The sequence below is a fragment of the Drosophila miranda genome, assembly GCF_003369915.1.
Source record: "Drosophila miranda strain MSH22 chromosome Y unlocalized genomic scaffold, D.miranda_PacBio2.1 Contig_Y1_pilon, whole genome shotgun sequence".
NCBI lineage: Eukaryota > Metazoa > Arthropoda > Insecta > Diptera > Drosophilidae > Drosophila > Drosophila miranda.
The window spans coordinates 51,458,353-51,470,115 of record NW_022881603.1 but is presented as its reverse complement, the minus strand read 5'-3'; the positions used below and the strand labels follow the sequence as shown (position 1 = coordinate 51,470,115).

General features: G+C 48.7%; 1 protein-coding gene across 1 annotated transcript; it reads right to left on the bottom strand.

Moving 5' to 3' along the window:
* Positions 1–777: 777 nt before the first annotated feature.
* LOC117191321 lies at positions 778–2,396 on the bottom strand. Its single transcript, XM_033396222.1, has 2 exons — positions 1,081–2,396; positions 778–1,010 (listed from the first exon to the last, which is right to left on the bottom strand). The coding sequence occupies exons 1-2, from the start codon at positions 2,161–2,163 to the stop codon at positions 981–983; spliced, it is 1,113 nt and encodes a 370-aa protein (XP_033252113.1). The 5' UTR covers positions 2,164–2,396; the 3' UTR covers positions 778–980.
* Positions 2,397–11,763: the final 9,367 nt, after the last annotated feature.

Sequence of the window (11,763 nt, the reverse complement as noted above, 5' to 3'; positions counted from 1 at the left end):
GTATTCGTCTATCATTTTCTGTACTTGGGCTTTTTCGCTATACGACAGTCTTCTAGGTGGGCAATGAAACGGTTTTTCGTGTTCGAAATTCAACTTCATTTCCCACTTGGTTTGTGGTAAGTTTGGTCTTTCTGCGTTTACATACGCTGTCCTAAACATGTATTTAAGTCGTCCTGCGAGTTCTTGGCTACAATCTGTCCCTACTTTCAACTCCCAGTCGTTTTCTTTGTCTGGATACTGGCTTGGTAGTTCGTTGAAATTGGTTTTTACGCTCTCGCAGGTATCGCTGTCTTCCAGACACTCAACCATTGCAGAACACTCATTTTCTACCTTGCCTCCACTTTCTACTTCATGCTTATTCTCTTTATCACCCTCATCTTTAACTTCACATTCATATTCTCCTAAACACTCATTCTCTATTTTCCACTCATTTTTTTCTAAACACTCATTTTCTCCTAAACACTCATTTTCTTCTAAACACTCATTTTCTCCTAAACACTCATTTTCTTCTAAACACTCATTTTCTCCTAAACACTCATTTTCTTCTAAACACTCATTTTTTTCTAAACACTCATTTTTTATTTCACACTCGTTTTTTGTCTCACTCTCCTTCTCCTTGCAAATGTCACTTACAATTTTAAATTTGCATAAATTCATAAAATCCCTACCTAACACAGCCTCATAGCCCATCGACTCGTCTGCCACTACTAGTAATTCAAAGTTGATTCGATTTTTGTTAATAATTACAAAACTGGGTATTTTACCAAAGATGTTAAGTTTGCTATTATTTAGTCCAACATAAGCGTAATCCGCATTTTTATTCAAAATAAATTCAATTTCTCTGTTTTTCTTGTCTTTGTTAAACTTATATAAACTTAAATCATCTTCTTTGATTTCGTTCGAACTTAATCGTGAGCGCTCTTCCACTTTATTTAGGTTATTTTCCGACTGGTGCTCTAGACACGATAACTTCATAAAACTTATTGGGCTCCCTGAGTCGATGAGGCAATTTAAGGACAAGCATTTGTTATTGTAATTGCTAATGTATATATTAAATTTGTATATATAATCGTTATGTACCTTGTACTTCTTTTCGTCACAGTGTGACACCTGGTGACTCATGCTGCCGCATCCGTAGCACGCTCCTCTTTCGCGCTTGGGCTTGCGGCACTCCCCTGCCACGTGGCCCAAAGAGTTGCAGTTGTAGCAGCGAATGGGTGTTGGCGAGGCTCCAGTGTTTGCCCCTTCAGTTGAACCGTACTTCTTTGGCAGCATGATCTTCTCGAACGCCTTGAGTAGTTGATATGGAGCGCCAAAGCACTGCATGTGGGCTTGCCTACGCAGGCCTACATCTGGGATACCTTCGATGACTCCGTCAATAAACTCCTCGTCGTCAATGACTATGCGGGATGCCAGCGACACTTTGGCGTTGAAGTACATCGAGAACTCCTCGCCACGTGCCCATGAACGGGACTCGAACTTGCGACGGAGCAACAGTTTGCTTTCCTTGGGATGGAAAGTGTCTTCCATGACGTTCAACAATTGATCGATTGGCAGCGACATGTGCTCCGGACTCGAATGCAGCCACACCAATGCTTTGTCCTTAAGCTTCGACATTAGCAGCATTAGTAGCTTCTCATCCTTCAGTTTGTTCACTTTTGCGACGGCCTTAAACTGCGCGATCCAAGTTGTGACGTCATCGTTGTTTCCAGAAATGTTGCCATGATATGTTGGCAACATGTCTTTGGCGGCATTTAGCAACATGACGCCAGCGTCATTGCTGGCGGCTGGTGTTGTGTTCTCTCCTCTCCCTTCCTTCTCCCTCTCGCTCTGCAGCTTCAGCAGCACGATTTGCAGTTTTAACATTTCAACCTCTGCTCGATATTCGCCATGGTTGTTGTTGTGCCCAGGCGCTTGCGGTGCTTTTTCGTTCTTCTCTTTGCGTTCGCTCTTCGTCGAGTCTTGATCTGCGGCCGCCTCATCTTCCCTCTCGTTCTCGCATGTTTCGGCTGCCGGTGGTCCCTGTCCCCGCAGCTCTACTGGTATTTCGTTAAGTCTCGCTGCCATGGCAGCTTTGCTTCCACCTTTTGGTAGATTGAGGGACTCCAGCCATTCGCGCAGCCGGGCGGCCGAGAACTCCTCCGCGCCGACCAAGTCCGACATGTTTTTTTTTCAGCGATGGCGTCTTCGACGGACGAGATGATAAAAATTTTCGCTATTTTTCACTGGCGGCGATTGATCGTATCCCACTTCTGAAATTGTAGGCCGTCTAATCCGGGAATTGTAGTGACCAATATCGGTGCGTGAGTGAACTGTATAGGTATAAAAACACAAACCCGGTGATTTAATGTAACTCTTTTTTATTAGCTGCGCGTCCGTCTCTCACAATCGCCATTTACAAAGTGCTCTCACTCTCTTCTCCATGTTTCTTATCCGATAACTCACTATTGGTATTTCCCACCGAGTGTATCGATGGTGCGGTAAATACCAATGCGCGCTGTATGCTATTTTAAATACTAGTTGAATGCCTCACTAATTATTACCTTGCTACAATAGATAATGACTATATCTATCAGATTGCTGAATCTGGATCAGATCGGATCATTTTTGTAGCCAAAAGCAAGAAATCAATTTGCAGTGGCCACGCAGCGCCCGACGTCACGCTCAGACTGATTTTCTGTATCTCTCGCACGCACTCTTTGTCGTGTGGTTCAATATTAGCGGCGTCTGCCGCAGGAGAGCCATACTGACTTAGTATCGGGTATAACTGTAGAGTTGCGGTGTACGCAGCAACTCACAACGTTCCCCCTCGTTTGAAGCTTAAGTCAACGGAATTATGCGAGAAAATGAAAGGGTTAGCTACCGCTTGGCAGAATGAGTCGTCAGACTGTGACTACTACATGCTCGTGGTAAAGCAAGAGCAAGTCGAGAAGTTGATCAGCAAATTTGAGATGTTTCCCGGCGAGCTTGAGGAATTGGATCGAAGCGAAATTCACAGTGGTTTGTGTGACATTTTTGAGTCACTTGCAAGCTCGCTGAAGGCGGCGATTATGAGGGAAATGGCTAAGAGTAGCGGCCGCATGCCGTTTCATTGTACCTTGGCTGGAGGAAATACTACGGTTGAGTTTGCCGGCTCGCAATTTCTACCTCACCGTAGACAAGTACCATCCCTGCCTCCTATACAATTGCCGACGTTTAGCGGCGGGTATGCGAACTGGACGGACTTTTATTCAATGTTTGCCACCATCATCGACAGCCATCCGGACTGAAAAAACATAGAAAAGCTCCAGCATTTGCGTTCCTGTCTGCGGGATTCGGCATTGGAGACTGTTCGGTCGCTGGAAATCTCAGATGGCAATTATGCTGGGGCAATAGATTTGTTGGAAAACATATTCAATAATCGGCGATTGGTCTTTCAGGCACACATCAATGAGATCTTGGCGCTCCAGGCTGTGGAACCTGGGTCAGTGGTCATGCTTCGGGAGCTTTCAGACAAGTTCAATTCACATATGCGCGCGCTCCAGGGTTTGGGCACCACTGAGCAGATCGCAAGATGCATCGTCGTGCAGGAAATTCTCCGAAAACTGGATCCAGCGAGCCAAGAGAAGAGGGAGGAACGATTCAACGACCCCGCATTCGCAAACTTAATTCCGTCGTGGGAATCTATGGCCTCGTTCTTGGAGCAGCGATGCAGATCATTGGAGACGATGGACTTTTCTATGGCAAGCTATGCGTTGAGCAATCAGGTGGGCAGAAGTAGAAAGCATAATAATTCTAGGTCCACATTGGTTACAACGAACCAAACCGTAGCACGCTGCGCGCTGTGCAACGATGGTGCTCACGAGGTCCAGCACTGCCAGAAGTTTAAAGCGCTGTCCCCCACAAATCGCCATAAAGAAGCCAAGCGGCTTTCGTTGTGTATAAATTGTCTCAGAACAGGGCATCGATTACTTCAGTGCACCTCGAGCAACTGTCGTCCCTGCGGGGGTAGACACCATACCCTCCTTCATTTTGGTAGCCCTGAAGATACCGCAGTCCAAGGGAAATCAGCGCCGTATACTCCATCTCAGTCTGCACTGTCTGAGTCTACGCCGTCTGAGCATACCACTGCGCCCTCTACTTCAGCGACTACCTCGTCTGCCCTTATTGCCCAAGATCTCAGGAATGGTGTTGTTTTACTTGCCACGGCCACGGTCTTAGTCAAAAATCGTTCCGGAGTTTTAGTTCCCTGCCGAGCGTTGCTGGATTCCGGCTCCCAGTTGCATCTAATAACTTCTCGTTTCGCGAATCAGCTTCAGCTTCGTAAAATGAAATCATCGACTGCAGTCTCGGGAATAGGCGACTCTAGCTTCGTCACGGATGGATTTTCGGTCAACGTTAGCCTGCACTCTCGCTCATCGGATTACTCAACTCTCATCACTGCCATTGTAGCCTCTAGCATAACCGATCGACAGCCAAGCTTTGGAATTGACACTCAAAACTGGAACATTCCATCTAACATACCACTAGCTGATCCGGAGTTTTATAAGCCGCAGCGCGTCGATCTGCTAATTGGCGCAAGTCTGTTTTTCGAGGTCCTGTGTGTTGGTCAGGGCAAGCTACTGCCAGGATTTCCTTCAATTCAGAAAACGCGCTTGGGATGGGTCGTGTCTGGAAGTTGTTCGCGTTTAAAAGGTTCCTCGTTGATGGTCTCTCGCGCTCGGGCCGTAGCTGCTGAGGATAATAGTCCAGAGGATCGGCTTGAGGTGCTTCTTCGGAGGTTTTGGGAGGTAGAAAATTGCATCGAACCAATAATAAAGTCTACCAAAGAAGAGCTAGATTGTGAAGCACACTTTGTGCAGTATTTCCGTCGACTACATAAAGGCGATTATTGTGTTCGGCTGCCAGCAAAATATAATTTGGAGTCTTACAATCAAGCGCTTCGTAGATTCCTGACCCTTGAGAGAAAGTTAGATCGTCGCCCTGATGTTAAATCTCAGTATGCAGCATTTATAAAGGAGTACCTTGATTTAGGCCATATGTCTCAGGTTCCTACCCAGTCAATCAGCAACTGCCGATATTTTTTGCCTCACCATTGCGTCATGAAGGAAGATAGTTCTACGACCAAGCTTCGCGTCGTTTTTGATGGATCCGCTTCAACCTCATCTGGATATTCCCTGAACGACGTTTTAATGGCTGGTCCCGTAATCCAACTCAAACTGTTTCATATTCTTGCTCGATTTCGGTCATACGCCGTTGCGATTACGGGAGATATCTGTAAGATGTATCGTTGTGTAAGATTCTCGACCGAGGATAGCAACTTGCAGTGTATTCTGTGGAGAAACTCCAGGGAAGAAGACTTGCGTGTGTTTCAATTGGACACCGTTACTTACTCTCCAGCAGCAGCGGCGCAGAGTCGGGACCTTGACTCTAGGGAGACCCCCAAGAGGGTTCGGGACCCAGCCAGCCCGGGAAGTTCCCAGAGGCAAACGCCGCCCAAGAAGAGCAAGGCCCACCAGGAGGCTACCTGCCTTGAGAACCTCTCGGAGCTGGGAAAAATCCCAGATGAGGTTCAGACCAGGATGATGGACAAAAATACGCGCCACATCAACATGGCCACCAGAGCACTGTTCGTGCGCATGAAGGAGCTGCACTCGAACATCATCGAATCGAGCCAAGAGGCTGCAGCGGGTAGAAGCGCGCTGCAGGAAGGCTCCGACGCCCAAGGCCTGTGCCCGAAATGCTCACAGAGCACGCGGAGCGCAGACAAGGAGCAGCAGACAACGACCGTCTGGAGGAAAGATGCCGCAGCGCAAACCGAACCGTGGCGTAAACTTAGCCAGCCATCCGTGGCCGAAGGTCCAATGGGGGAGCCGGGAACCCCACATACGCGCCCAAGGCAGCGAAAAGGAGCTATCGCAACCAAGAGGACCCTTAAAAAGGCCCCGTTGCGGCCACACGGAGACCTGCCGACGACCAGCGCCATGAGGCAGCCCAAGAGCCCCGGAATCCCGGACAGCGAAATGCTTTGCGGCAGTACCGCAGTCCGCGGGGCCCCTAGTCCCAACATACTCTTGTCCGTTAAATTAAGTTAAATATAAATTGTACAGTATATATTATAGAGCAAATAAATAAGTATATGAATATAAAAAAAAAAAAAAAAACTTATGGGACGAAGCCTGCCTCCTATCTATCTGTGCGAGCGATGCATCAGTTGGCAATAGACGAGCAGATGGCGTTTCCAGTTGGAGCTGAAATTCTTCGCCGTGACTTCTACGTGGATGAATTGATATCTGGAGCCAGCTCGCAGGAGGAGGCTATCCGGATTAGGGAGCAAACTACTGGAATTTTGTCTAGAGGTCAGTTCAGATTGAGGAAATGGTGTTCGAACGTGCTGGATGGAGTTCCGGAAGAGGACAAGGAAACATTTTTGAAGTTCGACGATGGCAGCCATGTGACTAAAACTTTAAGACTTGCGTGGGATCCGGTTTCTGATCTACTATTATTTTCGTTCTCGGCCCTTCAATCTTCTTTGAATTCCTGCAGGCGCTCTGTTTTGTCATCCATAGCGCCATTCTACGATCCTCTCGGACTAGCTGGTCCCGTAATTACTAAATCCAAAATCTTTCTCCAGCGTTTGTGCCAAGAGAAGTTGTCCTGGGATGAAAGCCTTCCAGTCGCACTGAACACCGAGTGGCAGGAAATATGCACCAGTTTTGGTCAGATTCGTCGACTTGAATTTCCTCGGCTTGTGCTCCTTCCAGACTCTACGCTGGAAATTCACGGATTTTGCGGTGCCAGCATCGAGGCTTATGGTGCATGCATTTATGTCGTGTCCAAGGGTCAGCATTTCAGCAGTCACTTACTTTGTGCCAAATCTCGTGTGGCTCCTTTGAAGACACTTACAGTACCAAAGTTGCAGCTTTGTGGAGCGGAGTTGCTGGCTAGGCTCATATCTGAGATAGCTGGAATGAATGTATTCAAGGGAAGGTGTTACTGTTGGTGTGATTCTGCCGTTGCGCTCTCTTGGATTCGGGACGAGCCGTCAAGATTTAATATTTTTGTTGCAAATAGAGTGTCAACGATTCAGGAAATGACCGAAAAAATGGAATGGCGCTATGTTCCCACAGCTATAAACCCAGCCGACATTCTGTCTCGAGGGGCTCATCCGACTGAGCTGAATGAGTCACCTCTTTGGGCTCATGGTCCTCCCTTTCTCTGCGGCTCCTCAGATGACTGGCCACCCACTGTGCTACCTGATAAGCCAGCCCTTAAACTTCGTCGGAAGGCACTTCTGGTCAAATCGCCCTACATGGACATTATTGCTGATTCCAAGTATGCGAATTCATTTGCTTCTTTGCAACGCGTTTTCGGATACATTCACAAGTCACACGCCCCGGACTCACTGTCTCAGACATTGAACATGGAACCCAGGTATTGCTACGACTAGTCCAGCGTACTCAGCTGTGGGAGGACATGAAGTCACTGCGGGCAAGGGGAGCAGTCTCCTCATCGAGCTCAATCGCATCGTTATCGCCATTCATGGATCAGTTTGGACTTCTCAGGGTAGATGGTCGACTGAGAAACTCTTCATTGGATTTTGATGGCCGTCATCCCATCATCTTGCCCAGCAGCCATCCACTGACTCTTGCAATAATCTCCCATTTTCATGAGCGGAATCTGCACGCTGGTCCTCGAGCTTTGCTTGGACTAATTCGATCCCAATATTGGCCTATTGGGGGGAGGAAGACGGTAAACAAGGCAGTAAACAAGTGCGTAAGATGCTTTCGACTGAAGCCCAGGGTATTGGAGCATATTATGGCGGATCTTCCAAAGGAGCGGCTCGATGGTTCTCATGCCTTTGAGATCACAGGCGTGGACTTCTGTGGGCCGTTTTTCTACAAACCGGAGGCACGCAGCAAGGCTCCAATCAAGTGCTACGTCTGCGTCTTCATTTGTTTCGCTACCAAGGCTGTTCATCTGGAGCTTATAAAGGACTTATCCACAGTTGCTTTTCTACATGGACTAAAGCGCTTCATATGTACCAGACGGAAGCCGCGGAAAATTTGGTCAGACAACGCAACCAATTTTGTCGGCGCTAAGAATGAGCTGATGGAATTAAAGCGCCTGGTCCTCAGCGATGACCATAAGAAGGCGCTGCTGGATTTTTGCTTGGTCGAGGCTATAGACTGGCATTTCATTCCTCCGCGCTCCCTCATTTTGGTGGGCTATGGGAGGCTGCAGTGAAGACGGCCAAGTACCACTTCTACCGTGCGATAGGCAACTCGGTTCTTGGATTTGACGAGCTGCGGACGCTGTTGTGCCACATCACGGCAGTGATTAATTCAAGACCTTTAGTTTCAATTTCAGAGAGCCCTGCCGATCTAGATGTTCTAACTCCAGCGCATTTCTTGAATGGTGGCCATACTGCTTCGTTCGCTGAGCCTGACGTCACGCAGCTAAACTTCGATCGCCTGGACGGCTGGCAGCGCGTTTCGTCAGGTATAACTGTAGAGTTGCGGTGTACGCAGCAACTCACAACGTTCCCCCTCGTTTGAAGCTTAAGTCAATGGAATTATGCGAGAAAATGAAAGGGTTAGCTACCGCTTGGCAGAATGAGTCGTCAGACTGTGACTACTACATGCTCGTGGTAAAGCAAGAGCAAGTCGAGAAGTTGATCAGCAAATTTGAGATGTTTCCCGGCGAGCTTGAGGAATTGGATCGAAGCGAAATTCACAGTGGTTTGTGTGACATTTTTGAGTCACTTGCAAGCTCGCTGAAGGCGGCGATTATGAGGGAAATGGCTAAGAGTAGCGGCCGCATGCCGTTTCATTGTACCTTGGCTGGAGGAAATACTACGGTTGAGTTTGCCGGCTCGCAATTTCTACCTCACCGTAGACAAGTACCATCCCTGCCTCCTATACAATTGCCGACGTTTAGCGGCGGGTATGCGAACTGGACGGACTTTTATTCAATGTTTGCCACCATCATCGACAGCCATCCGGACTGAAAAAACATAGAAAAGCTCCAGCATTTGCGTTCCTGTCTGCGGGATTCGGCATTGGAGACTGTTCGGTCGCTGGAAATTTCAGATGGCAATTATGCTGGGGCAATAGATTTGTTGGAAAACATATTCAATAATCGGCGATTGGTCTTTCAGGCACACATCAATGAGATCTTGGCGCTCCAGGCTGTGGAACCTGGGTCAGTGGTCATGCTTCGGGAGCTTTCAGACAAGTTCAATTCACATATGCGCGCGCTCCAGGGTTTGGGCACCACTGAGCAGATCGCAGGATGCATCGTCGTGCAGGAAATTCTCCGAAAACTGGATCCAGCGAGCCAAGAGAAGTGGGAGGAACGATTCAACGACCCCGCATTCGCAAACTTAATTCCGTCGTGGGAATCTATGGCCTCGTTCTTGGAGCAGCGATGCAGATCATTGGAGACGATGGACTTTTCTATGGCAAGCTATGCGTTGAGCAATCAGGTGGGCAGAAGTAGAAAGCATAATAATTCTAGGTCCACATTGGTTACAACGAACCAAACCGTAGCACGCTGCGCGCTGTGCAACGATGGTGCTCACGAGGTCCAGCACTGCCAGAAGTTTAAAGCGCTGTCCCCCACAAATCGCCATAGAGAAGCCAAGCGGCTTTCGTTGTCTATAAATTATCTCAGAACAGGGCATCGATTACTTCAGTGCACCTCGAGCAACTGTCGTACCTGCGGGGGTAGACACCATACCCTCCTTCATTTTGGTAGCCCTGAAGATACCGCAGTCCAAGGGAAATCAGAGCCGTATACTCCATCTCAGTCTGCACTGTCTGAGTCTACGCCGTCTGAGCATACCACTGCGCCCTCTACTTCAGCGGCTACCTCGTCTGCCCTTATTGCCCAAGATCTCAGGAATGGTGTTGTTTTACTTGCCACGGCCACGGTCTTAGTCAAAAATCGTTCCGGAGTTTTAGTTCCCTGCCGAGCGTTGCTGGATTCCGGCTCCCAGTTGCATCTAATAACTTCTCGTTTCGCGAATCAGCTTCAGCTTCGTAAAATGAAATCATCGACTGCAGTCTCGGGAATTGGCGACTCTAGCTTCGTCACGGATGGATTTTCGGTCAACGTTAGCCTGCACTCTCGCTCATCGGATTACTCAACTCTCATCACTGCCATTGTAGCCTCTAGCATAACCGATCGACAGCCAAGCTTTGGAATTGACACTCAAAACTGGAACATTCCATCTAACATACCACTAGCTGATCCGGAGTTTTATAAGCCGCAGCGCGTCGATCTGCTAATTGGCGCAAGTCTGTTTTTCGAGGTCCTGTGTGTTGGTCAGGTCAAGCTACTGCCAGGATTTCCTTCAATTCAGAAAACGCGCTTGGGATGGGTCGTGTCTGGAAGTTGTTCGCGTTTAAAAGGTTCCTCGTTGATGGTCTCTCGCGCTCGGGCCGTAGCTGCTGAAGATAATAGTCCAGAGGATCGGCTTGAGGTGCTTCTTCGGAGGTTTTTGGAGGTAGAAAATTGAATCGAACCAATAATAAAGTCTACCAAAGAAGAGCTAGATTGTGAAGCACACTTTGTGCAGCATTTCCGTCGACTACATAAAGGCGATTATTGTGTTCCGCTGCCAGCAAAATATAATTTGGATCTCCTTGGAGAATCTTACAATCAAGCGCTTCGGAGATTCCTGACCCTTGAGAGAAAGTTAGATCGTCGCTCTGATGTTAAATCTCAGTATGCAGCATTTATAAAGCAGTACCTTGATTTAGGCCATATGTCTCAGGTTCCTACCCAGTCAATCAGCAACTGCCGATATTTTTTGCCTCACCATTGCGTCATGAAGGAAGATAGTTCTACGACCAAGCTTCGCGTCGTTTTTGATGGATCCGCTTCAACCTCATCTGGATATTCCCTGAACGACGTTTAAACGGCTGGTCCCGTAATCCAACCCAAACTGTTTCATATTCTTGCTCGATTTCGGTCATACGCCGTTGCGATTACGGGAGATATCTGTAAGATGTATCGTTGTGTAAGATTCTCGACCGAGGATAGCAACTTGCAGTGTATTCTGTGGAGAAATTCCAGGGAAGAAGACTTGCGTGTGTTTCAATTGAACACCGTTACTTACTCTCCAGCAGCAGCGGCGCAGAGTCGGGACATTGACTCTAGGGAGACCCCCAAGAGGGTTCGGGACCCAGCCAGCCCGGGAAGTTCCCAGAGGCAAACGCCGCCCAAGAAGAGCAAGGCCCACCAGGAGGCTACCTGCCTTGAGAACCTCTCGGAGCTGGGAAAAATCCTTGATGAGGTTCAGACCAGGATGATGGACAAAAATACGCGCCACATCAACATGGCCACCAGAGCACTGTTCGTGCGCATGAAGGAGCTGCACTCGAACATCATCGAATCGAGCCAAGAGGCTGCAGCGGGTAGAAGCGCGCTGCAGGAAGGCTCCGACGCCCAAGGCCTGTGACCGAAATGCTCACAGAGCACGCGGAGCGCAGACAAGGAGCAGCAGACAACGACCGTCTGGAGGAAAGATGCCGCAGCGCAAACCGAACCGTGGCGTAAACTTAGCCAGCCATCCGTGGCCGAAGGTCCAATGGGGGAGCCGGGAACCCCACATACGCGCCCAAGGCAGCGAAAAGGAGCTATCGCAACCAAGAGGACCCTTAAAAAGGCCCCGTTGCGGCCACACGGAGACGTGGCGACGACCAGCGCCATGAGGCAGCCCAAGAGCCCCGGAATCCCGGACAGCGAAATGCTTTGCGGCAGTACCGCAGTCCGCGG

Excerpts from the sequence above, each read along its gene's own strand:
- LOC117191321 (XM_033396222.1), bottom strand. The coding sequence starts at position 2,163 with ATGTCGGACTTGGTCGGCGCGGAGGAGTTCTCGGCCGCCCGGCTGCGC. Across the intron at positions 1,011-1,080 it reads GTGACGAAAAGAAGTACAAG|ATTGCCTCATCGACTCAGGG; the intron begins GTACATAACGAT and ends GCTTGTCCTTAA.